The sequence below is a fragment of the Mobula birostris genome, chromosome 4 (assembly GCF_030028105.1).
Source record: "Mobula birostris isolate sMobBir1 chromosome 4, sMobBir1.hap1, whole genome shotgun sequence".
NCBI classification, from domain to species: domain Eukaryota; kingdom Metazoa; phylum Chordata; class Chondrichthyes; order Myliobatiformes; family Myliobatidae; genus Mobula; species Mobula birostris.
In genome coordinates, this window is record NC_092373.1 from 35,691,355 (window position 1) to 35,717,927 (window position 26,573).

A 26,573-nucleotide genomic window follows, 5' to 3' on the forward strand; every position below is an offset into this window, starting at 1 on the left:
TATCTTTGCCTACCACCCAATGAGCTTGCTCCTCTAATACATCATCCTGTGCAAATTCCACCATGTCCAAAGGGATCCGACCACTAAACGTATCATTACCTCTTCCCGCCCCACCCCTCCAGCCACTCTGCTTTCCGTGGGGATTGCTCCCTCTGCAATTCCCTTGTCCATTCGTACCTCCCCACTAATCTTCTACCCACCACATATCCCTGCTAACAGCCTAAGTGTTACACCAGCCCATTCATCTCCTCCCTTCCCTCCATTCAGTGCCCCAAACAGTCCTTCCAGGTGAGGCAACACTTCACCTCCCAATCTGCTGGGGTCATCGGCTGTGTCCAGTGCTCACGATGTGGTCTTCTCTAAATTGGTGAGACCTGTTGTAAATTGGGAGCCTTTTCTTTGAGTACCTCCACTCCTTCCGCCAAAAGCAGAACTTCCCAGTGGCCAAACATTTTAATACCGATTGCCATTCTGACAAGTCAGTCAATGGCCTCCTGTTGTGCCAAGATGAGGCCACCCTTGGGTGGAAGAGCAACACCTCCTATTCTGTTTGGTTAACCTCCAACCGGCATGAGTACCAATATTCCCCTCCTCTTCTTCTCTTCTGTTCCCCACTCTGACCTTGTACCTCTTCTCACCTGCCTATTACTACCCTGGGTTGTCCCGTTCGCTTTCTCATGTGGTCTGCTCTGCTTTCCTATTAGACTCCTGCTTCTTCAGCCCTTTTCCTTTCCCACCCACTTGGCTTCACCTATCACCTTCTAGCTAGCCTCCTTCCCCCTCCCCCCAATCTTTTTTATTCTGGTGTCTTTCCCCTTCTATTTCAGTGCTGAAGAAGATCTCAGCCTGACGTGTGAGCTATTCATTTCCATAGCTACTGCCTGACCTGCTGAGTTCCTCCAGCATTTTGTGTGTGTCGCACACCATTTTGATGTCTCTTATGGCCACAGAATCTCCAACCTGCCCCTAACTATTGAGTCACCTATCACTATTGTCCTGCCTGTCTTCTTCCTTACTTGCTGAGGCTCAGAGCCTTCTCAGTGCCACCAATATGACTGCTGCTACATTATATTTGTTGCGGAGGGAAATGGCCACGGGGTAACCTGCATTTAAGATACTGACTGTAAGTTTAAAATTAATGAAGGAATGATTTCAAAGAATTTTCCGTTTTTAGGTCTTTAATGCCGAGAAGATGAATGCTGGAGGTGTTCTGATCTATCCTGATCCCAAAGATTATAAAGTGGAAGGAGATGTGGCTATGTTTGGACATGTAAGTATGGTAGCATTTCAGATTAATGTGCAGTGGTATCTGTACCTCTGCTTTGACTTGCTGGGCACACCCAGTATTTTCTTAAATGTGTGTGCTTTGAATAAAAGGGCTACAGGATTATCAATGAATGTATTGCAAAATATGTAGCACAGGGTTGTGGATCAGTGAGTATTTTTAAAATGACTGTTTAGTATTCACAATGAGTTGGATATTTTCTGGCATGTCTGTTTACTTCAGCATTCTTGTTTTTATTTACCCCTGCACCTGATTGTTAAGCTTCTAGAACTGGCCACAAAATTGCTTTTTTTTTTGGTATCTTGTTGGCATCTGAACAGGAGAAAATGTAGGAATGGGAAAAGGAAATCAGTCATTAACTTTTAGCTGTAAGTGCAGTTGATGTTTGGAATTGAGGGAGTGGTAAGAGCTCATCATGAAGTCATCCCTCCAGTGTTCAGCTATTAATGGCTGCAGCATTGTGGATGACTAGAATAAAAAGTGTATCTGTTCATACTTGTGGAATTTTTGGTAGATTTGATCATGTAATGTTTGATCATCATTTCTCAGTGGATTTACTTTATAAAAAGTGGAAATACTGTAATTTTCCATGCTTTGATCATGCTGCTGGGATTACCAGACAATCCTCATAGCTAGAATGTCACCTAAGAGCTAGTTAAATGAGGTTAATGATTCTGAATCATTGAAAAAGGATGGTGTGATACTCAGCCACAGAATCTAGGCTGGCTTAACATCAATGACAACTTTTGTAATGTTTAATTTAAAAAAAAATTATGTAGCCCTCTTACTCATAATAAGTTAGCTATTGATGTGAATTCATCCTAACAGCAAGGTAACTGGACAAGGCATGGGGACTGTGATGAAAAAGGTCGTTTCCATTAAAGAAGCACATTTAGGGTAAATATGATTTGGGTATACAGGAACATAAATGTTTGAATATTCCTTCTAAGGGAAAGTAAACTTGCATTGACACACCTATGCAAGTTTACTGTTAGGAAAGAATAATTTAATTCACAGCAGTATAAACTTGGATGGAAAATGTATTTACAATAATTTTTAAACTATAGAAACACAATAATGCTATCTATATACTACTAAAACTCTCATGCTCTGTCTGTTTGTCTGTTTGTGACCTGCAGTTAGCACAAATGGTGCATTACAGAGGCACTTTTTTTGGCTAAATGGAATTAGAATGTGCTAACTTTCAGAATGCAGGCAAAGTTCAGGGTTATATATTCGTATAAAATTGCTCATTCGCCAAAGTCAACAGGCTCACTTTCACCCGAGAGCCGATCCGCCATTATGGAAATTGGGACGCAACAGCCCGACGCATGCACACAGCCAGCCTCAGCAGCGACATCTACTGGAGCAAAAGGGCAGGGCAGCTCTATTTCCAGGGGTCACCATCAGCATGTGCAGGATAAGGACAGATCAAACTGAGACCCATCAATAACAGATATTTAAATCTTATTGTAATGACATACTTCGAGACACCCATCAAACCCTTTGCTGCAGTCAAAGGACAGCGGTGACTATACCACATCTATTTAGGAAAGCGCCAACCACATCATCAAGAATAATCAGCATCCTTTGGTGTTACTGCTTCGTATCTTCTATCCAGCATTAGGGTAAAAAAAAGGTCAGCCTAATTATGCCGCATGGAGAAGGAAGGAGGACATTATGGTCAAGAGATGACGCCAAACGTCGAGAAGCAGCAAGGAGAGGGAGGGAACACGAATTGGATAAGGCCAGGACTGCACGACTCCAGGATCAAAGAGTTAGGACAAAAAAGATGAGAGAAGAAGAGACAGAGGAGGAGAGGATCAGAGACAAACAAGAAACAGCAGAAGAGATGAAGAGACGGGGGATGAAAGGACTGCATGTCTCCAGAATGACAACAAGAGGCACAAGGGTGGTGGATAAACCAGAAATGATGCCATCAAAAGTGTCCTTCGTTAAACATGGAGGAGCTATATTTGCTTTGCTATGCGTCATTCATTAATAAACTGAGGTTTTCTACTTTAGTTTCCAAAGCAAAGCGATACCAATAGCACTCAATGTTCATTCTGGTCACATCAGACTGCACTACCCTTCTCTCAGAGGGTTCCCCAACGGGTCACCCCGTTGTCTAGTATGATACTAAATAATGAAAAGGCCCATCATATGTATTTGTTTACTCACAATACTGAAACAGTTTTGCACTGAAGAACCTGTCCCAGAAAACAGATATTCATGCAACTTCCAAGGAAAAAAGCGTAGAACTTTCTTCAAGGCAGTGTGCTAGCTAGCTAACTAAAAGTTATCTGTACATTCTCTGTGAGAACATTATCTGTATGAGGAATCTTTCACCTCAGTATCTGTCCTTCCAAATGGGTTCTGTGAATGTTTCACTATGTTCTCTGATGTTGGTGGGTCTATTTCCATTCTCCTTCAATCCCGTGCTCTCTCTCAAAAATGGCTCTCTGTTGATCTTCCTGTGCTCTCTCAAAGAAAAATTGTTAGCAAAACAAATCTTATTGGCTAATTCAACAAGCCTAACTTAATCAATAAAGTTTTTATTTCAAACAAAAAATGCAAAAAATGAAATAATTGTATAATGTAATTAAAGGAATATTTTGAGAAAATCTGCCAAAACAAAATACCCAACAGCATATTGTATTAATAAAATAAAACATGGTGTTAAACCAGGTTACTACACTTAAAATTTAAATGAATGAATAAACCAAGCATTTAGTTTGATGTCTTTAATTACTTACAACATGCCTGACCTTATTGCTTTCTAGTTCTTTGTCCTATAATCTTTCCTGACATCAGTGGAAACTTGCAGCCTGCACTGGATCTTGACTTTTGCAAGACCTGAGGATTCCCCCCCAAAAGATCACCTCTGTCAGTACTCCCTCCATCTCTTTTCTCCATCCCACCCACCCTCCCCCCAACCACCACCAACGCTGGTTCTAGTTTTGTAGGATTTCAAATCATTAAGAAAAATGAGATATTCAGTATGGCATTACTTAAACAATATAGTGTGTAGTTTAGCATGGAGAAGTGCCCTGTGTCCTCTACTGATTATTACTTTGTTAATCGTGCAGAGTTAATATGTTATTTATTCTGTTTCAAAAGGTTCACATGGGCTCGGGTGATCCCTGGACTCCTGGATTTCCATCATTCAACCATACACAATTTCCTCCAACCAAGTCATCAGGACTACCTGGGATTTTGGCTCATTCAATCAGTGCCATTGTTGCCTCAAATCTTCTCCAGTTAGTATATCATCGTTCAATATACTTCTATAAATGCCTTGAATTACAGAAACATTGGAATTTAGCAGGATAATGTTGTGTTATTTACAATGATTTTTTAATTTCCTTTTCTACTTTAATTATTTAATTACAGTGCCTATAAACAGTATTCACCCTCACCCCCTGGGAAGTTCTCGTTTTATTGTTCTACAACATTGAAACCATGGTGGATTTAATTTGTGAGTGAACAGCCCTTTTCAAGTCCAGCCTCAAATTCCCAATTAAATTGAGGTCTGGACTCTGCCTTGACCACTGTAGGGCATTAACTCTGTTGCTTTTAAGCCATTCCTGTGTAGGCTTTATGACAATAGACAATAGGTGCAGGAGTAGGCCATTCGGCCCTTCGAGCCAGCACCGCCATTCACTGTGATCATGGCTGATCATCCTCAATCAGTATCCAGTTCCTGCCTTATCCCCATAACCTTTGATTCCGCTACCTTTAAGAGCTCTATCCATCTCTTTCTTGAAAGCATCCAGAGACTTGGCCTCCACAGCCTTCTGGGGCAGAGCATTCCATATATCCACCACTCTCTGGGTGAAAAAGTTTTTCCTCAACTCCTTTCTAAATGGCCTGCCCCTTATTCTTAAACTGTGGCCTCTGGTTCCGGACTCACCCATCAGCGGGAACATGCTTCCTGCCTCCAGTGTGTTCAATCCCTTAATAATCTTACATGTTTCAATAAGATCTCCTCTCAGCCTTCTAAATTCCAGAGTATTCAAGCCCAGTCGCTCCAATCTTTCAACATATGACAGTCCCACCATCCCGGGAATTAACCTTGTGAACCTACGCTGCACTTCCTCAATAGCAAGAATGTCCTTCCTCAAATTTGGAGACCAAAACTGCACACAGTACTCTAGGTGTGGTCTCACCAGGGCCCTGTACAGCTGCAGAAGGACCTCTTTGCTCTTATACTCAATTCCCCTTGTTATGAAGGCCAGCATGCCATTAGCTTTCTTCACTGCCTGCTGTACTTGCATGCTTGCTTTCAGTGACTGATGTACAAGAACACCTAGATCTCGTTGTGCTTCCCCTTTTCCTAACTTGACTCCATTTAGATAATAATCTGCCTTCCCGTTCTTACCACCAAAGTGGATAACCTCACATTTATCCACATAATGCTTGGGGTTATTGTCTTACTTGAAAACAAATCTCCCAAGTCACAGTTCTCTTCCAAACTGCATCAGGATTTCCCGGTATTTTGCTGCATTTATTTTGCTCTCTACCTTCACAAGGCTTCCAGGGCCTTTTGCAGTGAAGTATCCCCACAGCATGATGCAGCCACCACCATGCTTCACAGTAGGGATGGAATGTTTTTGATGTACGGTATTTGGCTTATATCTAACATAGCATTTAGTCTGATAGCCAAAAAGCTAAATTTGGTTTCATCAGACTATAGAACCTTCTTCCAGCTGACTTCAGTATCTCCCATATGCCTTCTGGCAAACTCTAGCTGAGATTTTATATGAGCTTTTTTCCAACAGTGGCTTTATCTTTGTCAAGAGATTAGTGTCAAAGAAACCAAATTAAATATACTGCGATTCAATGTTGTAAAACAATAAAACATGAAAACTTTCAGGGTGGGGGGGTGAATACTCTTATAGGCACTGCATGTCATTTAAGGAACTGATCTTTCGATTAATGCGTTAAGTGCATTAAATGTTTTTCTTTTTCACATCCTTTCCTCACCATAAGACCTATGGTCAGAATTGGGTCATTTGGTACAAGTTTGCTCTGCCATTCCATCATAGCCGATCATTATCCCTCTCAGCCCCATTCTCCTGCCTTCTCCCCGTAATCTTTGATGCCCTAATTAATCAAGAACCTATCAACCTCCACTTTAAATATACCTAATGATTTGGGCTGCACAGCCTCTGTGACAAAGAATTCCTCGGGCTAAAGAATTCTTTCCCCCATCTGCTTCTAAATGGATGTCCCTCTGGTCCTAGACTCGCCCTATAAAAAATCCTTTCATTCTGGGGATCATCTTCATGAACCTCCTCTGGGCTATCTCCAACGCCAGCACATCCTTTCTTAGATAAGTGGCTCAAAACTGCTCACAATACTTCAACTGCGATCTCACCACCCACTTATTTCAATTAATTCATTGTACCATTTTTGCTGGGGGTGAAATTTCCATCTTCTCACTTTACACTTTCTAATCCACCTCTAGCCAGTGGTGTACTGTATTGTTGTGTCTAGGTCTTGTTGCTATGACATTTGGATGCACTACTTGTAGGTGTAGGTCTCTCATTGCCATGTAATTCCAATTTGAAAGAACTTTTCGAAAGAATCATTATAGGCCCATTAGGCAGTAAGATCTTTGAATTGCCATGCTTGCGGAAGCCTTCCTCACAGATCTTGCTCCTGGTAGAGATTGGCATGTGCACAAATAATTGGTGAACGTGTAGTGGGAAGAACAAGAATCATGTACAACTCCCCATGTTGTTGTGGTAAACATTGTCACTTTGACAGGAAGATTTGAGTAGCAGAAAAGGAATAGCTTTTGGCTTTTGTGGATTTTTTTGGATTGACTTGAATAAAATGTGGGTGTGATTTGGGAACTTTGGGGAAAAAGTGGGGACTAATACATTATAACAAAGTCTCCTCTCCCACCAGTCTGCATGATTTCTCATTTTTCAGAATATTTTAGGCCTCTTTATCTTTGACCACTGTCATCCTTCTCGCTTAGTATATATGAACTTTGGAGCATTATAATGTGTGTGATTCTGAGAGACATTAATTGAAAGTTGGGGTTATTAGTGTCAGGTTTTAACTGCATGGACATTCAAGTCATATGGTTCAAAATTTGTTCCTTTTTGCTGTAAAATTGATGAGGTTTTTTTTGAAGTTGGTAGTGATTTCTGTTTAGGATTTTCTTGAGCTCTGAAGATATTTCTAATCCGTAATTCTTCTTAACAGATTGCTTGGTGGTGCAGATGCTCCAGCTAGTTGGAAGGGCCTTGGAACCAAACTTGGACCAGGATTTCAGAATGATGGTGGACAAATAAAGATGGAAGTAAATAATGTTGAAGAAGTGAGAGAGATGCATAATGTATTTGGTGTCATCAAGGGTAACGAAGAAAAGGGTAAGATATTAGATTTAACTTCAAATTGAAGAATGTCTAATGACAGAGTACAACCTATTCCTGTGATTAGTTTGGATAAGGCCATAAGCAGGAGAGCAAATATTTGTATATTTCTCTTGCCTTGGATTGAATAATTGCGAACTTTTTCCTAAAGGCGTTCAAAATGCTATTAAATTCAGTCAACTTTCAGATTATGGGACTAGTATTGTTAATGGGTTATAAATAAAATAACGTTGGAAAGTATTGAATGTGGAAATGAAGGTAGTGGGAGATGTAGAGTTGGATATTTATCCTGCAGAAACCTGAAATTATTGACTAAATATTTACAAAGCAGTATCTTTGTGCTCAGTGTTTGTTTCTCATTTTGAAAAAAATTGACTTCATGTTCGGAATATTCTAACAAATATCACAGTTGTTAATGTACCTATGTGAAAAATCTGGAGATAGCTACTTTTTCTTAGTGCGTGCAGGTTAGTGTAAGTACTATTCTAAAAACATTTGCTGTTTCCTTTTTAGATCATTATGTTGTGATTGGTGCTCAGCGTGACTCCTATGGATCTGGTGCAGCAGAATCTGGAGTTGGAACTGCTTTGCTGTTGGAGTTGGCAGGAGTCTTTTCCAAAATGGTTAAAGGTGAAAGCACAGATCATGCTTGTCTTGTGACGAAGGAATTAGTGGAACTGATTAGTACAATCTATACTGGTGACTGGAAGAGTCCATGCGTGTGGAGCAAAGGGTTAAAAAGAATAATGGCCAATCATATAATGAGAAAGAGTTCTTGAGAATGGGAAGTGAGAGTGAGATGCGCATACACACATGCAAAGTAAAAAGAGCAGGGATCAAAATGCTGTCAGTGTAAAGAGTGGGAGGGTTTGGTGAGAGGGAAGAGGGCTATAAAGAATGAGGATCAAGATGAAGAACAGGAGAGACAGCAATTTGAAGGTTACAAGAAAAATCTGCAGTATGACATCACACAAGACGGTAAATGATTGGCACTGAGTGTGACAACAACATATGTAAGACTGACTCTGAATAGCTAGTGACTAAATTAAAAAGCAGAACCTCAAAGGTTGGAAACTGGATTATTATCTGGTATGAAGTAACTGGCTCAGGATTGACAGAATTGAGGAGATAAATACATGGACAGTTAAGTGTGGGAGAAGTCAGTTCCAGTTTTGCGCATGGTGTCAGTGCTATGAAAAGAGAGAGCTGTTCCAGGGGGACAGACTAATGCTGAAATGTACTGTTCAACATTTGGAGCAGTGGAAGTATGGTTCTTTCTGAGACTGTACCAAAACTAGTGCGTGCAATTTTGATCTGGTCTTTTTAGAAGTTGTAATTGTTCTGGAAGGAGCATAGGAAAAAATTGCCAATCAGGTTCCTAGGATACCGGGGTTGTAGTTTGGCGAAGTTGAGTTGAGTATTCACTGGAGTTTGGATCAACTATGAGGGATCTCATTGAATAATATTCTAAGAAATCTTGATAAACTGGGTATAGAGTGAGTGTTTCCCACTGGCTGGAGAAGGGGCATCTGAATGGTGGTGTCACTGTCTCAGTATATGTGAAGGTATTTACAAGTTTAATTAACAAAACATTTCCTTATCTGAGAGTAGTAAATTCGGAATTTTCTAATACAGAAGGTGGTAGGGGTCAAATTACTGGATGTGTTTAAGGAGGAGGTAGATTGATTTCTGGAGTTAAGACTTCAAGAGGTATAGTGGAAAAATGGAGTATGCTTTTGAGACAGTGTCAGCTACATTCAGGGCAGAATCAATAGGCATATTGTACTTTTCCCATTTTCTCTGTTGATCCAAAACCAACAGTAACAATAATCTAATTACACAAAACTGGGCTAACATGCAGTGCAGGCTAGGCTCCACAGATCGAAACATGTACTGTGGACTTATTCAGTTTTTAGGGATTTAAAGAAGTGTCAAAAGTTAACGTAATTTGCTTCTGTGCCTGTTTTTTTTAGATGGATTCAGACCTAGACGAAGTATAGTCTTTGCAAGTTGGAGTGGTGGTGATTTTGGAGCAGTTGGAGCAACAGAATGGTTGGAGGTAACAGGATTTGAAGAATTTTGAAAAACTGTCTGACTTCATAAATTTATGAATTATTTACAAAATTTTGGATGGGTATTAGCTTCTGAACTCTTTAAAGCTGTATTTCATATACTTCTCAATTTTTCCACATTTTTAAGGGGCATAGATTCCAGCGTAATGCTTAGTGGAAATAGACTTGGGAGCAGAATTGGGTCATTCAGCCCATTGTGACTACTCTGCCATTCCACTATGGCTGATTTATTATTATCGCTCTCAACCCCTTTCTCCTGCCTTCTCCTCATAACTTTTGATGCCCTGACCAATCAAGAACCTTTTGACCTCCAATTTAAATATACCCAATGACTAGGCCACTACTGTAGTCTGCGGCAATGAATTTCACAGAATCACTACTCTTTAGCTAAAAAAAATTCATCCTGATCTCAGTTCTAAATGGGCGTCCATCTATTCTGAGGATGTGCACTCTGATCCTAGATTCCAGTGCTATAGGAAACATCTACTCTGTGTCCACTATATCTAGATTTTTGAATAGTCAATAGGTTTCAAATAGATTCCCCCCGCCCCGCATTTTTCTGAACTTTAGCAAGTACAGACCAAAATGCCATCAAACACTTCTCATGCATTAGCCCTTCCATTCTCAGAATCATTCTTCTGGATTTCCTCCAATGCTGGCACATTTTTTCTTAGATAAGAGACCCCAAACTGCTCTCAATATTTCAAGTGCAGTCTTATAATGCCTCAGCATCACATCCTTTATTTTTAAATTCTAGTCCTTTGGAAATAAATGCTAACATTTCCTTTGCTTTCCTTACCACTGAGTTAACCTGCAAGTTAAACTTCAGTGAATCCAGCACGAGGACTCTCAAGTCCCTTTGCACCTCTGATATTCAAATTTTTAACCAGTTTAGAAGACAGCGTATGCCTTTATTCCTTCTACTAAAGTGCATGACCAGATACTTAACTACACGATATTCCATTTGCTACTTCTTTGTCCATTCTCCCAATCTGTCTCAAGTCTTTCAGCGGTCTCTGTTTCCTTAACACTCCCTGCTTCTCCAACTCTCCTCATATCATCCACAAACTTGGTCACAAAGCTATCAGTTCCGTCATTCAGATCTTTGAAATATAATGTGAAAAGAAATGGTCCCAGCACAGACATCTGCGACTCATCACCAGTCACCAGCAGCCAACCAAAAAAGGCCCCCTTGATTTCTACTGTTTCCCTCCTGTCAGTCAGCCAATCTTCAAGTTCGGGTTTAATTATCATTCAATCATACATGCACACAGCCAAACAAAACAGCATTACTGTGGGGCCAAGGTGCAAAACACAGTATCAACAGTCATACATCGCACAAGGCACATGTAGCTTATACAAGACGGCAACTAAAGATACAGTCACACAACAAAATATCCATCCCAATTCCCTGAGTGACATCCTGCAAATTGGTGGTGCATAGGTGTTATCGGTAAGAACAGGTAGCTCCCAGCAGTTTGCAGCTTGTCATTCCACCATTGGAACGCTGGAAGGCAGGATAGGTGGGAGGGGCCAACCCCCAACCCAGCTTGGATGCTGCACTACACCACCTCTGGCGTCGCTTCTCTTGTACTGCTGCAATAGGCAAGCCAGTGGCTTAAGGCCTAGTCTTTGCTACAACTGAGTTCACGCAGCTCCCCCCACCGTCTGTCACGCCAATAAGCAAGGGAACTGGATGCACCATTTTACATTATCATTATCCAACAGGCTCTTGCAATTGCAAGAGAAACATCCAGGACAGTAATTTGTGATCAGACTGCACATCCCCTTCATGCACTGACTCCAATGCCATCTTGTAGCAGGTAGTAACACAGTCTGCACCAAGTCTAGCTCCTCCACCATTGAGCAGCTCACTGATGGCTTGCTATCCATGCTATAGGACCTTTCCAGTAATACCATTGGTTTTAGTCCTGTTAAGCAGTCTCATGTGGCATTTTGTCAACGGTTTTCTGTATAATCCAAGTAAACAACATCCACTGATTCTCCTTTCTCTATCCTGCCTGTTATTTCACGGAGATGCAACACAGAGCGTCATAGGAAGTCATTCCTACCTGTGGCCATCAAACTTTACAACTCCTCCCTTGGAGGGTCAGACACCCTGAGCCAATAGGCTGGTCCAGGACTTATTTCCTGGCATAATTTACATATTACTATTTAACTATTTATGGTGCAACTGTAACGAAAACCAATTTCCCCCGGGATCAATAGACTATGATTTCCTAAAGCATTCCAACAAATTTGTCAGGCAAGATTTCCTTAAGGAAACCATGCTGACTTTGGACAATGCCTGCCTTCAGGTATCCCAAAACCTCATCTTTAATAGTAAACTCCAACATCTTCCCAACCACTGAAGTCAGGCTAACTGGCCTATAATTTCCTTTCTTCTGCCTCCACCCTTCTTAAAGAGTGAAGGGACATTTGTAATTTTCCAGTCCTTCAGAACCATTCCAGAATTTAGTGATTTTTAAAAGATCATTAGTGATGCCTCCATAATCTCTTCAGCTATCACTTTCAGAACCCTAGGGTGTAGTCCATCTGTTCCCCGTGACTTATCTATCTTTAGATCTTTCAGCTTGCCAAGCAATTTCTTAGTAATAGCAACTGCACATGCTTCTGCTCCCTGACGCTCTTGAATTTCTGGCATACTGCTACTGTCTTCCACATAGAACATAGATATTTACAGCACATTACAGGTCCTTCGTTCCACAATGTTGTGCCGGCCATGTAACTTACCCTAGAGACTGCCTAGAATTTCCCTAGCACATAGCCCTCTATTTTCTAAGCTCCATGTACCTATCTAAGAGGCTCTTAAAAGACCCTATTATATCTGCAATACAGTGAAGACTGGTGTAAAGTAACTAAGTTCATCCGCTATGTTTTTGTCCCACATTATTACCCTTCAGTGTCATTCTCCAGCGTCTGATAGTCACTCTCGCCTCTCGTGCTCTTTCTATACCTGGAAAAAAAAACTTGCTGTGTCCTCTTTATATGATTGACTAGCTTATGTTCATATTTTATCTCTTCTCTCTTTATGGCTTTTTTAGTTGCCTCCTGTTGGTTTTTAAAAGCTTTCTCATCCTGTAACCTCCCTCTAATTTTTGCTATTATCATATGTTCTCCCTTTTCCTTTTATGCTGTCTTTGACGTTCCTTGTCAGCCACGATTGCTTCATCCTCCCTTCAGAATACTACCAATTCTATCCTTCGCCTTTCGAGTTGCTCCCAGAAACTCTAGCCTTTCCTGTTCTGTTGCCATGGCTGCTATTGTCTCCTTCCAATCAACTTTGGCCAGCTCTTCTCTGATACCTCTGTAATGCCCTTTATTCCACTGTAATATTAATATATCTGATTTTATCTTCTCCCTCTCAAACTGTAGGGTGAATTCTTTTAAAGTTCAAAGTAAAATTTATTATCAGTGTACATACAGTGGCATGCAAAAGTTTGAGCACCCCGGTCAAAATTTCTGTTACTGTGAATAGTTCATTGAGAAGATGAACTGATTTCCAAAAGTCATAAAGTTAAAGATGAAGCATTCTTTTCAACATTTTAAGCAAGATTAGTGTTTTATTTTTGTTTTTGTATAATTTTAGAGTGGAGGAAAAAAAGGAAAGGAGCACTATGCAAATGTTTGGGCACCCCAAGAGATTTGAGCTCTCAGATAACTTTTACCAAGGTCTCAGACCTTAATTAGCTTGTTAGGGCTATGGCTTGTTCACTATCATCGTTAGGAAAGGCCAGGTGATGCAAATTTCAAAGCTTTATAAATACCCTGACTCAAACCTTGTTCCAACAATCAGTAGCCATGGGCTCCTTTAAGCAACTGCCTAGTACTCTGAAAATTAAAATAAGTGATGCCCACAAAGCAAGAGAAGTCTATAAGAAGTTAGCAAAGTGTTTTTGTGTAGCCATTTCCTCAGTTCGTAATGTAATTAAGAAATGGCAGTTAACAGGAATGGTGGAGGTCAAGTTGAGGTCTGGAAGACCAAGAAAACTTTCCAAGAGAACTGCTCGTAGGATTGCTAGAAAGACAAATCAAAACCCCCGTTTGACTGCAAAAAACCTTCAGGAAGATTTAGCAGACTCTGGAGTGGTGGTGCACTGTTCTACTGTGCAGTGGCACCTGCACAAATATGACCTTCATGGAAGAGTCATCAGAAGAAAACCTCTCCTGCGTCCTTGCCACAAAATTCAGTGTCAGAAGTTTGCGAAGGAACATTTAAACAAGCCTGATGCATTTTGGAAACAAGTCCTGTGGACTGATGAAGTTAAAATAGAACTTTTTGGCCGCAATGAGCAAAGGTATGTTTGGAGAAAAAAAGGTGCAGAATTTCATGAAAAGAACACCTCTCCAACTGTTAAGCACGGGGCTGGATCGATCATGCTTTGGGCTTGTGTTGCAGCCAGTGGCAAGGGGAACATTTCACTGGTAGAGGGAATAATGAATTCAATTAAATACCAGCAAATTCTGGAAGCAAACATCACACCGTCCGTAAAAAAGCTGAAGGTGAAAAGAGGATGGCTTCTACAGTAGGATAATGATCCTAAACGCACCTCAAAATCCACAATAGACTACCTCAAGAGGCGCAAGCTGAAGGTTTTGCCATGGCCCTCACAGTTCCCCGACCTAAACATCATCGAAGATCCATGGATAGACCTCAAAAGAGCAGTACATGCAAGACGGCCCAAGAATCTCACAGAACTAGAAGCCTTTTGCAAGGAAGAATGGGCCAAAATCCCCCAAACAAGAATTGAAAGACTCTTAGCTGACTACAGAAAGCATTTACAAGCTGTGATACTTGCCAAAGGGGGTATTACTAAGTACTGACCATGCAGGGTGCCCAAACTTTTGCTTTGGGCCGTTTTCCTTTTAAATTTTTGTCTGCATATTACAGTTTAACTCATCCCACTGTCTGCATTTTGCTCTATCATCTACCTGTTCTTCCTCATGCTCTCACTATAAACTACATAGCAACTGCCCCATCCTCAGCCCTATCTCTCCAGTTCCTATCCTTCCCCCAAATTAGTCTAAACCTGCCTGCAAGAATATTGGTTCCCCCCTCGAATTTTGTCCATTCATACTTTCCTCGGCAGACATCCCAATGATCCAAAACTGAAACCCTGCCCCCTGCACCAGTTCCTCGGCCATGCATTCATCAGACAGGTCATCCCATTCCTCCCTCACTGGTACTTGGCATAGGCATCAATCCAGAGATAACTACCCTGGAGGTTCTGCTTTTCAGCTTTCTACCTAATTCCCCATATTCTGTCTTCAGGACTTCTTCCCTTTTCCTACCGATGTCATTGGTACCAATATGCCCCACAACTCCTGGATGTTCACCCTCCTGCTTTCTCAGTCAAACCTGACGCATGGGAGGCAACATACCATCTGGGTTTCTTTCATGTCCTCAGAATGTTCTTTCTGCTCCTCCAGTTATAGAGAATCCTCTATCACTACTGCACTCATCTTCTCCCCTTTCCCCTTTATAGGCATAGAGCCAGACTCAGTGCCAGAGACCTAATCCCTGCGGCTTACTGTGCCCCACACACACACCCCACTCCTCCCCCCCCCCCAAAGTGAAATGCTTACTATGAAGGGAATGGCCATAAGAGTATTCTGCATTCGGTGCCTATTCACTTTCCCATTCCTGACAGTCACTCAGGTACCTGCCTCCTGCAACCTTGGGGTGACTTATCTTCCTGTAGCTCCTATCTGTCACCACCTCATTCTCCATATGAGCCGAATATCATCCAGTTGCAGCTCCAGTTCCTTAACATGGTCTCTATGGAACTGCAGCTTCATGCACTTTGTGCACACATGGTTATCAGGGATACTGGTCTCCCAGAGTTTCCAAGTCTCACATGAAGTAGATACCACTAACTCTGGATCTATTCGCACTGCACTATCCCTGTACTAATAGAAAAAGAGAGAAGAAAAGACTTACTAGAAACTTATTCAGAGCCTCCTTCTGTTCTCACCTAAGCTTAGTCCATCTTTTTAAGGATTCTGCTTAGTCCTCAAGGCTGTTGAGGATTGTAGCCTTGCCAGAATCTTCTGCAACTGCAGAACAAATAGCAAGATTTAACCTTCATATTTGAAAGCCTTGTGTATGAAGAATACCACCAAACTGTCGATTGTAACAAATGATATGCCTTTTCATTGAGTTCCTAGCAGTAAGCTGCTTCCCCTCAACCACAAGCCTATCAGCATGCACCCTGCATATTTGAAGCTGCCAAATAGGTTCTCAGATTTCATCTGTATGAGACACAAAGTTAAATTGGGTTTAATTTGTATGTTGTCTGTGTAAAGAAACAGTAGTAACATCATTAGAATTTGTGTACCTTGAGGAGCATATCATCGCAAGAATATGGTCTTCAATTATTTGAGAAAATGCAAATTTTCTTGCTGTTTTTTGTTATTATAAAAGCCTTGCTCTGATCTTGAGATCATTATTGGTTAAGCGTTTGCGTCTGTACTACAGTCAAAAATAATATAAAGGAATTGGTTACATTGAACCTTGCTCCTGCTGATTGAATCTAGTATCTTCCATGTTTTTATTTCTTTGTATCATGAATTGATTCAGTCAAGTTAGAATAGTCTTGAAAATGTCAAAGAATGGTGTTAAACACTATATTCTGCGGATGCTGTAAATCCAGAGTAACACACAAAATGCTGATAACGAGGAATGAAATAATTTCATCTGCTAAAGATTCATGGTTTCCCACTGTGATTCTTGTGCTATCTGCTTTCCTTGGCAACAGTAAACTATGAAATCTGACAGTGACCTAAAGTAAAATTTTTATGAATGTTTTCATGTGGATAGCCAGTGGAAGGTTTGTGCTACTTTTTTAATTTAGTGCTCTAATCAACTAGTCCGTGCCACTTCCAATCTGCTGTATTTTTGCTTTAACTAGTAGACCTAACTTGAGTTTCAGATACACTTTAGGCAGAGTGATGAGAATCAATTGGTTAATCCTTTCTAAGGAAATCTTAATCATTACAATGTTGTGTTGCGTTCTCAAGTAACATATAAGGAGATTTTTTTTATATACTATCCATCTTCCTAAGGTGGGTGAAAAAGTGGTATTTGAGGGGGAGAAAAAGTAATGGGGAGCAGGACGTGGAACTAATTTTAACTGATCTTTCTCCCTAGGGATACATGTCTGTGTTGCATTTGAAGATTTGTGCTTACATTAGTCTTGACAAGGCAGTGGCTGGTAGGTCCATGATGATTTTTATCTGTACTTTTGGAAGTTAATATATGGGTGAGCTGGGCTGCGCTACAAACCGATTTAGATGAAACTTTCAATTAATGCAACGTGTTGGGTTATTCCTGAAGCAGATTATTCAGGTTTTTATTCTGACAGAGGCCACAATTTGAGAATAAGGGGTTGGCCATTTAGAACGGAGTTGAGGGAAAATCTTTTTCACCCAGAGAGCTGTGGATCTGTGGAATGCTCTGCCTCAGCAGGCAGTGGAGGCCAATTCTCTGGATGCTTTCAAGAAAGAGTTAGATAGAGCTGTTAATGATAGCGGCGTCAAGGGATATGGGGAGAAGGCAGGAACGGGGTACTGATTGTGGATGATCAACTATGATCACAGTGAATGGCGGTGCTGGCTCGAAGGGCCGAATGGCCTACTCCTGCCCCTATTGTCCATTGAAATGTAGCTCAACAACAGTGTCAACTATGGATGATGGTCTTACTGAAGATATCTCAAAAAAAGTACAGTCGTTTGGTTGAAGAGCATGGGACGCAAGAGCAAACTTTGCAGGCATCTGGGAAAGCTCAGAATGAGCAGAACTTCACATTTTAATCCAACATTTCTCCACCTTATGTTAAAAAATTTTCAGCAGCTCAGAGAGGAACTCCATATTTTGCCTGGCATGCATCATGTCTCCACTTCACTCATGTGCCACTATCACGAATGGGTGGAGCAGCAAAGATGCACATTCACAGAAGGGTTCGCAAAGTAGAGTTCAAGGTGACACAGCAAGGGTCAAGCAAGAAATTCTTCAGGCCTGTGTCTGATACTGTTCTTCTGAAAAAGTAGGACTGAACTTTGTAACCTTTCCATTAACTGCTTGTGCCATCTTTATAGATGCCAAGCGGGGAGGTTTTCAGGCTTTTATTTTGAAATATAGCCCTGCTGACTTTAATTCTGAAATGCAGTTGGATCATGTCGGGCTGAGGAGGGAGGGTTGGGCAGCCATTTTGGGGGGGGTGGTTTTGGCAGAGTCTTTTGGTTGGAGTAGAGTACATAAAAACCATCCTGTGTTGTCTTTCTTTCATTTGCACTATCAAAGTCATCATCTTTTTATTCTTACTCAACTGTATGTGCGCGTGCTGTGCAAATAAAGCACCCAGGGGTGCTCTATTTGGACAGGCGCTCAATCCTGACTCCTGTGTGGTGGAGTGGAGTTTGACATTCTTCTGAATTGCATACTTCCTACTTCACACACAAGGAGAGCAGTTCACAGATACTTTGCACTGAATTGTTCAGGAACCTCAGAAGAATCTTTACAATGACAGGCTGAGTAGACACTACACTGACAACTTCTGACCACGATGTTTTTGTTTTCTCCTCTCAACACCACACTAAGGTCATGTATACTTATGAATTATTGAAGTGGCAAAGATAATCAAGAGTAGAGTGCAGCTATTCTAACATATTGATGGCAAATCCAATAACATGTTTGTTATCTTGGCCAGATCTTGCTATTTCACATCCATTGTGGAGCCTTTATACTTCTTACCAGTGCCTCTGAACTGATTTTTGTTTTGTGGAAAGAAGAGAACCTTATTCACACAGTTCTGAGCATGAGGGAAAACAGTTCCTTGTGGACTAATTGTGGTTTATGTTCTGTCCCAGGAGGAAATGACTTTAAAATTTTTGGCAGTTCCATGTTGCACAATCTAATTGGAGACTCCATTGCTATGGTAAGAATTCAGTTTAATAAATCTGAACTGATAAGCATTTTAAATTGTTGTTGCATTCCATCTGCAGTTATTGGTGAACATTTGATTTTTTTGTGAAATTTTAAAGCATATTGAAATAAAAGTTTTATTGCCAGGGAGCACACAAGAAGAAAGGCAAGTGACTTGTGTGTTGATTATTTCTGGCTGAATGTTTGGACCATTGACTGCCTACTATATGTGTTCATAATAAAAGGCAAAGGCTGGTTTTCTTATTTCTTAAGGTGATGTATTTTTCAACAGGTGAAGAGCCCTTTGTCTTCAAGAACCATTTTGGAAAAAGCAAAAGTAACTAGTAGAAATTGGAAGGACGTTGTGTAAGTTTTTAAAGTGTTTAATTAGCTGTTCAATTTAATAAAATGTTCTAGATTCACTTGTCCAGTTAACCTATTTAGGGGTTGGATGATTTGTCATTACTCCATCTCGATTTTAAGTTATTAAGGTAGGGATATTAATAAGGTTTTAGAAACATAGAAAACCTACAGCACAATACAGGCCTTTCGGCCCACAAAGCTGTGCCGAACATGTCTTTACCTTAGAAATTACCTAGGGTTACCCATAGCCCTCTATTTTTCTGAGCTCCATGTACCTGTTCAGGAGTCTCTTAAAAGACCCTATCGTATCCGCCTCCACCACCATCGCCGGCAACCCATTCCATGCACTCACCACTCTCTGCGTTAAAAAAAAACAAACAAACGAACAACAACAACTTACCCCTGACATCTCCTCTGTACCTACTTCCAAGCACCTTAAAACTGCCCTCTTGTGCTAGCCATTTCAGCCCTGAAAAAAAGCCTCTGACTATCTGCACGATCAATGCCTCTCATCATCTTATATAACTCTATCAGGTCACCTTTCATCCTCTGTCGCTCCAAGGAGAAAAGGCCAAGTTCACTCAACCTATTCTTATAAGGCATGTTCCCCAATCCAGGCAACATCCTTGTAAATCTCCTCTGCACATCCTTCCTATAGCGAGGCGACCAGAACTGAGCACAGTACTCCGAGTGGGGTTTGACCAGGGTCCTATATAGCTGCAATGTTACCTCTCGGCTCCTAAACTCAAACCCACGATTGATGATGGCCAATGCACCATCTGCTTTCTTAACCACAGAGTCAACCTGCACAGCAGCTTTGAATGTCCTATAGACCCGGACACCAAGATCCCTCTGATCCTCCACACTGCTAAGAGTCATATTTTTTAATCTTTTTTCAGAAAAATAAATCCTGCATGTATTTAATATGTTTCCTAAGTTCTGACTTAGGAACCACTGTTTCAATTTTATTCTACTCTGCTGTAAAGAATAAAGCTTGTATTTGAGTAATACTGATTTCAGAACATTTTCAGTGTGAATGTAGTACAATTAATCAATTTGAAGGTGGGTACTAGAATTCCTTGAGCTGTAGCACTAATTTTTAGGTGGGAACTATTTTAGCTTAAAAAAAACCTTCAATGTGAGACCAGATAACTACTAAATTAACACACTGTGTGCCAATATACAGTAAGTATTGTACTACCCAAACATGCATTCTTGCATGTGGCAAGCCCTTCCCCTCTTTCCCCCACCCCCTTCACTTTCCATTCTTCTCGCACATCTGCTGCCCTCCCTCCTTGAATCAAAGGTTGTGGCTTTTATAAATAATTTTAATCATGTCATTGTTGTAAATCAGAGTGCTAAAAATACCTTATTGCACTAGGAAAGTATCTAGGATTTACTATAAAATTAGATGGATCTGATCAGAACCGGTTATATAAGGTGTAATTTTTTTTAATAATCTGCTTTTGGTTGTTCTTACATACTGTTCTCTGTTTCAGTTTGACACCAATTCCAATGGATTCCAGTGTTTATGCGTTCTTGGCTATTGGTGGAATCCCATCTATTGGACTCCGTTTTGTCAACGTAAGGTAGCTCAGTAATTCCTGAAGAGACCATGAGAGGGAGATTTGTAGTTAACCCTTCTTCCCTTCTTATCTGTAGCCTAGTCGAAAGTGCTGAAAATCTGTTGAGTTTAAATATCTAGGGTAGACTTTACTGGTACTTGTGAACTGTTATTGTGAATTGATGGAGTTCTGAGGGCCCAAAGAAACATCAGTTTCAAAAAAGCTGGCAGTATCTCAACTAGTTCTGCTATTCAAGTTGTGTGGCCAGTAATCAAATGATGTTTCAAATATATATTGCCTTTGAAAACAATTGTGACTTTGAGTCTGGGCTGACTTCACAAAATGCACCAAATTTCCATTATTTAACTTGATTGTAAAATATTGTTCCTTTCAAAATGTCATTTTGAAATAAAATGGCAATTAACAAAGATGGCGGAATAGAACCACCAATCTACTGCCTGCCCCCATTTACTCTTCTGCTGAATTCAGTTAATACCTTGTAACCTAGCTTGGTTTGGACACAGAGTCTTTATTCTCTCTACAGCATCTTCTGGTTTACTATGTCATTCAGTGATGCTGAAAGGTCAAGTCAGTGCTTATCACAAATTAGCCAGGATAGGGTGTCTCAGCATGGCTGAAGTTAATAAAGTGTCAGGGATTCTGAGTACATGGCTAGAAGCTGTAAAACAAAAGTAGAAAACACTGGAAATACTGAGCGGGTCAGGCCACACCTGTGAGAAGAGAAACGGAATGAACATTTCTGGTCCGAGACCGTTTGTCAGAACTCTCGGGACAAAAACATCTCTGACCTGAAACGTTGACCATTTGTCTTCATACAAGTAGCCCCTGACCTGCTAAATATTTTTTTTCGTCTACTGAGCTCGCTATTTGTTCTGCTCTGCTTTGGTGGAAGAACATGCCTTCAGATTGCCCTTTGTACTCTATCTTGCCAAACCACAGCTACATGGAAATTGAGAACCCTTTGCAGTGTGCAGTCTAGCAGGGATTACAAGACGCCTTCTGCCACATTCTTAAATCCAAAGCAGGTTGAGGAGCGAGCGGTGTGATGCTTCTCAAAATCTCACTGTTCATATGACAGAAATGTGCATGTACATCAAAACTGAATTCCACACAATGAGAAGGGAAAAAACTGGCAATTGCACAGTATGTTGCTTTTATAATACAGAATCACAGTTAAATAGTTCGGTTAGCTTCTGACAACAATCATCTGCACTATGTAAAATGTAAACAGGTAACCCTACAGTTTACAGTTCTTATTTTCATACGCTTCCTACACTGGTTGTACATCACAAGTGGAAGGTTGTAGTACTATAGAAGCAGACAAGTAAATGATGTCCTTGCATTCGCCTTTGTACATGAAGGGCTCCGTCTTTTAAAATATTCTCTATTTGGTTCTATGGTCATGGCCAGATAGAAATTTTGGTGTATCATGAATTAAATGCATTCAACTAATAATAGGTTTTTAATAAAGTAAAAATCTGTTAACACTAAGCAGGTCAGGCAGCATTTGTGGAAAGAGAAAAGTTTGATGTTTCAGTTTCAAACCCTTTATATAGACTATGTAGATTTTTCAGCCACTCACACTCCATTTGGCCACTGAGGAAATGTGTGAGACCAGGAGCTGGGGGTTGATAAACTGCAGCTTTATTCCAGTTACTAGGCAGCCCAGTGTTATTGGTAGGTGCAGCTAAAGCTGCCTTTTTCTCAACTTGGGCTGACACAAGTAATACAGGGTCTATGATCAAAAATGAACAAGACCTTGAGGGTTGGGGGTCTGGTTAGCTCAGAATAGGTTTTAATTTTATACTAAGCAGATCACTAGTAGTCAGAATCGATTTCTTTTGAGCTTTTTATCTTGCCACACAGCTGAACAAAGGCCAGGTTAGGGTGCCAGGCTGCTAGTGTTGTCTAGGGCAGCCTGGAATTATAAGTGGATCAGGACTACAGGGAAGCAGGTGAAGTAGCTGAGATCAAGTTCAAATCAAGCACAACCAAACAATGCAGATCAAGCTTGAGGGCCTATTTGACTGAGTACTCCTATTGTGTTTTCTTCACTTGCATTTTTTTTTTGCTGATTTGTGGTTGGGTTTATTATTTATTATTGGGTTTATTGGCTTCAAGTGGACAGGGCCTGGGAAATGAATATTCAAGGTAGACGTCCTATGGAAAGGACAGACTGATGTGCAGAGGGGGTGGGGTGGCTCTGTTGGTGAGGAATGATATTCAGTCCCTTGCGAGGGGGGACATAGAATCAGGAGACGTAGAGTCAGTATGGATAGAACTGAGAAATTCTAAGGGTAGAAAGACCCTAATGGGAGTTATCTACAGGCCCCCAAACGGTAGTCTGGATGTAGGGTGTAAGTTGAATCAAGAGTTAAAATTGGGATGTCACAAAGGTAATGCTACAGTTGTTATGGGGGATTTCTGCATGCAGGTAGACTGGAGGAATCAGGTTGGTACTGGACCCCAAGAAAGGGAGTTTGTGGAGTCTCTCCGAGATGGATTCTTAGAATAGCTTGTACTGGAGCCTACCAAAGAGAAGGCAATTCTAGATTTAGTGTTGTGCAATGAACCGGATTTGATCAGGGACCTCGAGGTAAAGGAGCCATTAGGAGGTAGTGACCATAATATGATGTTTTAACCTACAAATTGAGAGGGAGAAGGGAAAATCGGAAGTGTCAGTATTACAGTTGGACAAAGGGAACTATGGTGCTATGAGAGAAGAGCTGGCCAAAGTTCATGGAACAATACTCTAGCAGAGATGACAGTGGAACAACAATGGCAGGTATTTCTAGGAATAATGCAGAAGGTGCAGGATCAGTTCATTCCAAAGAGGAAGAAAGATCCTAAGGGGAGGCCGTGGCTGACAAGGGAAGTAAAGGATAGTATAAAAATAAAAGAGAAGAAGTACAACACAGCAAAGATGAGTGGGAAGCCGGAGGATTGGGAAACTTTTAAAGAGCAACAGAAGATGACTAAAAAGGCAATACGCGGAGAAAAAATGAGGTACGAAGGTAAACTAGCCAAGAATATAAAGGAGGATAGTAAAAGCTTCTTTAGGTATGTGAAAAGGAAAAAGGGACCAAAATTGGGCCCTTGAAGACAGAAACGGGTGAATTTATTATGGGGAACAAGGAAATGGCAGACGAGTTGAACAGGTGCTTTGGATCTGTCTTCACTAGGGAAGACACAAACAATCTCCCAGATATAATAGTGGCCAAAGGACCTAGGGTGATGGATGAACTGAAGGAAATTTATATTAGGCAGGAAATGGTGTTGGATAGACTGTTGGGTCTGAAGGCTGATAAGTCCCCAGGACCTGATGGTCTGTATCCCAGGGTACTTAAGGATGTGGCTTTAGAAATCGTGGACGCTTTGGTAATCATTCTCCAATGTTCTGTAGATTCAGGATCAGTTCCTGTGGATTGGAGGCACTTTTCAAGAAAGGAGGGAGAGAGAAAATAGGGAATTATAGACTGGTTAGCCTGATGTCAGTGGTGGGAAAGATGCTGGAGTCAATTATCAAAGATGAAATTACGGCATATTTGGATAGCAGTAACAGGATAGGTCCGAGTCAGCATGGATTTACGAAGGGGAAATCGTGCTTGACTAATCTTCTGGAATTTTTTGAAGATGTAACTATGAAAATGGACAAGGGAGAGCCAGTGGATGTAGAGAGAAAGCCTTTGATAAAGTTCCACATAGGAGATTAGTGGGCAAAACTAGGGCACATTGTATTGGGGGCAGAGTACTGGCATGGATTGAAAATCGGCTGGCTGATAGGAAACAGAGTAGCGATTAACGGGTCCCTTTCGGAATGGCAGGCGGTGACCAGTGGGGGTACCGCAGGGTTCATTGCTGGGACCGCAGCTGTTTACAATATACATGAATGATTTAGATGAAGGGATTAAAAGTAATGTTCGTAAATTTGCAGATGACACAAAGCTGGGTGGCAGTGTGAAATGTGAGGAGGATGTTTTGAGAATGCAGGTTGACTTGGACAGGCTGGGTGAATGGGCGGATGCATGGCAGATGCAGTTTAATGTGGATAAATGTGAAGTTATCCACTTTGGTGGTAAGAACAGGAAGGCAGATTATTTAAATGGAGTCAAGTTAGGAAAAGGGGAAGTACAACGAGATCTAGGTGTTCTTGTACATCAGTCACTGAAGGCAAGCATGCAAGTACAGCAGGCAGTGAAGAAATGGCATGTTGGCCTTCATAACGAGGGGAATTGAGTATAGGAGCAAAGAGGTCCTTCTGCAGCTGTACAGGGCCCTGGTGAGACCACACCTGGAATATTGTGTGCACCTTTGGTGTCCAGATTTGAGGAAGGACATTCTTACTATTGAGGGAGTACAGCGTAGGTTCACAAGGTTAATTCCCGAGATGGCGGCAGTAGGAAGATTGGAGCGACTGGGCTTGTATACACTGGAATTTAGAAGGATGAGAGGGGATCTGATTGAAACATCTTAGATTATTAAGGGTTTGGACACGTTGGAGGCAGGAAGCATATTCCCACTGATAGGTGAGTCCAGAACCAGAAGCCACAGTTTAAGAATAAGGAGTAGGCCATTTAGAATGGAGTTGAGGAAAAACTTTTTCACCCAGAGAGTGGTGGATATGTGGAATGCTTTGCCCCAGAAGGCTGTGGAGGCCAAGTCTCTGGTTGCTTTCAAGAAAGAGATGGATAGAGCTCTTAAAGGTAGCGGAATCAAAGGTTATGGGGATAAGGCAGGAACTGGATGCTGATTGTGGATGATCAGCCATGATCACAGTAAATGGTGCTGGCTTGAAGGGCCGAATGGCCTAATCCTGCACCTGTCTATTGCCTATTATATATCCAACAACATGCTGCAAGGTGTGGAGAAAAATTCCAGTTGTTCAGTTTACTTTCTCCTCACTACCCCAAATGGTCTTCTGTGAAAACACTATCTTATTTCCCCCTGGAATTTTGAGAATATAGTTTATTTTTCTCTACCCATGGATTTTAGTTATAGCAATTATTGGCCTTTTCCCCCTTTGGTGTGTAAAGCAAGCAGAAGACATGCCCAAGGGGGAAAAGAATTGAGGCGAGGAAGACTCTTTTTGGAGTTCACTGTTCCACATGTACAAGTTTTTAGGTATTGTAAGCTGGCATGTCTTTAAGGTTTGCATTCAGACTTTGATGTTGGGGAGTTGTAAGTAGAAAGAAAAATATCATTTAATTTGTAGATTGCTGGAGATTTGAGTTAAAAACCAGAAAATGAATTTGTTTTTGATCAGAGTCCTTTTCCAGGTCTCTGAGAATATTGCCTAACCTGCTTTAGTAAATGCAGCTTCTTTTTAATTTCATTTAATCTCTCAATTAAGCAATTAACTCAGTTGACAGTTATTTTTTGATTTACTGTGGCAATATTATCATATATTCAACACTTTTCATTGATCTTGTCATTTTCAGAACGAAAATTATCCATACAATACAGCTGAGGATACCGTGGATACCCTCATGAAGTTTACTGTTCATAGTCTCAAGGATGTTGGTCGTGCCATGGCTGAAGTAGTTGGAATATCAGTTATTAAGTTAGTCATACACCACACCCTTCCACTTGATTACCATAAATATGCTGATGAACTGACTACCCAGATCCTTAAAATTCAAAAATACTCATCATTACTTGAGGTAAACAAAATGTAGAATCTTTAGTGTCTGAATGGGAAGGAACAAATTGAACAGATATGACATTGATAATGGAAGAACAAGGTTATGAACTGATAATGTCATTACTGTGAATTTATTGGAATTGCTTATGAATTGTAGATGCTGATAACCAAGAGAGGGCCATTGCACACCTTCTGAAATCTCTAGGTGATCTATACACCTGGAAGTATAAAGCAGGTGTATGGGTACAGATACTGTACATATTCCTTCATTACTGCTTGGTCTAAAGTCTGCA

General features: G+C 40.9%; 1 protein-coding gene across 1 annotated transcript in view; it reads left to right on the top strand.

Moving 5' to 3' along the window:
* Positions 1-26,573, top strand: part of LOC140196258 (transferrin receptor protein 1-like) — a 57,113-nt gene that overhangs the window by 21,812 nt on the left and 8,728 nt on the right. Inside the window, exons 8-17 of the mRNA XM_072255147.1 lie at positions 1,175-1,270; positions 4,406-4,545; positions 7,505-7,671; positions 8,188-8,304; positions 9,648-9,733; positions 16,918-16,981; positions 18,636-18,703; positions 18,983-19,056; positions 20,553-20,637; positions 26,078-26,299. Of these exons, the coding sequence (XP_072111248.1) occupies positions 1,175-1,270; positions 4,406-4,545; positions 7,505-7,671; positions 8,188-8,304; positions 9,648-9,733; positions 16,918-16,981; positions 18,636-18,703; positions 18,983-19,056; positions 20,553-20,637; positions 26,078-26,299 (1,119 nt within the window). The remainder of the gene's footprint in view (positions 1-1,174; positions 1,271-4,405; positions 4,546-7,504; positions 7,672-8,187; positions 8,305-9,647; positions 9,734-16,917; positions 16,982-18,635; positions 18,704-18,982; positions 19,057-20,552; positions 20,638-26,077; positions 26,300-26,573) is intronic.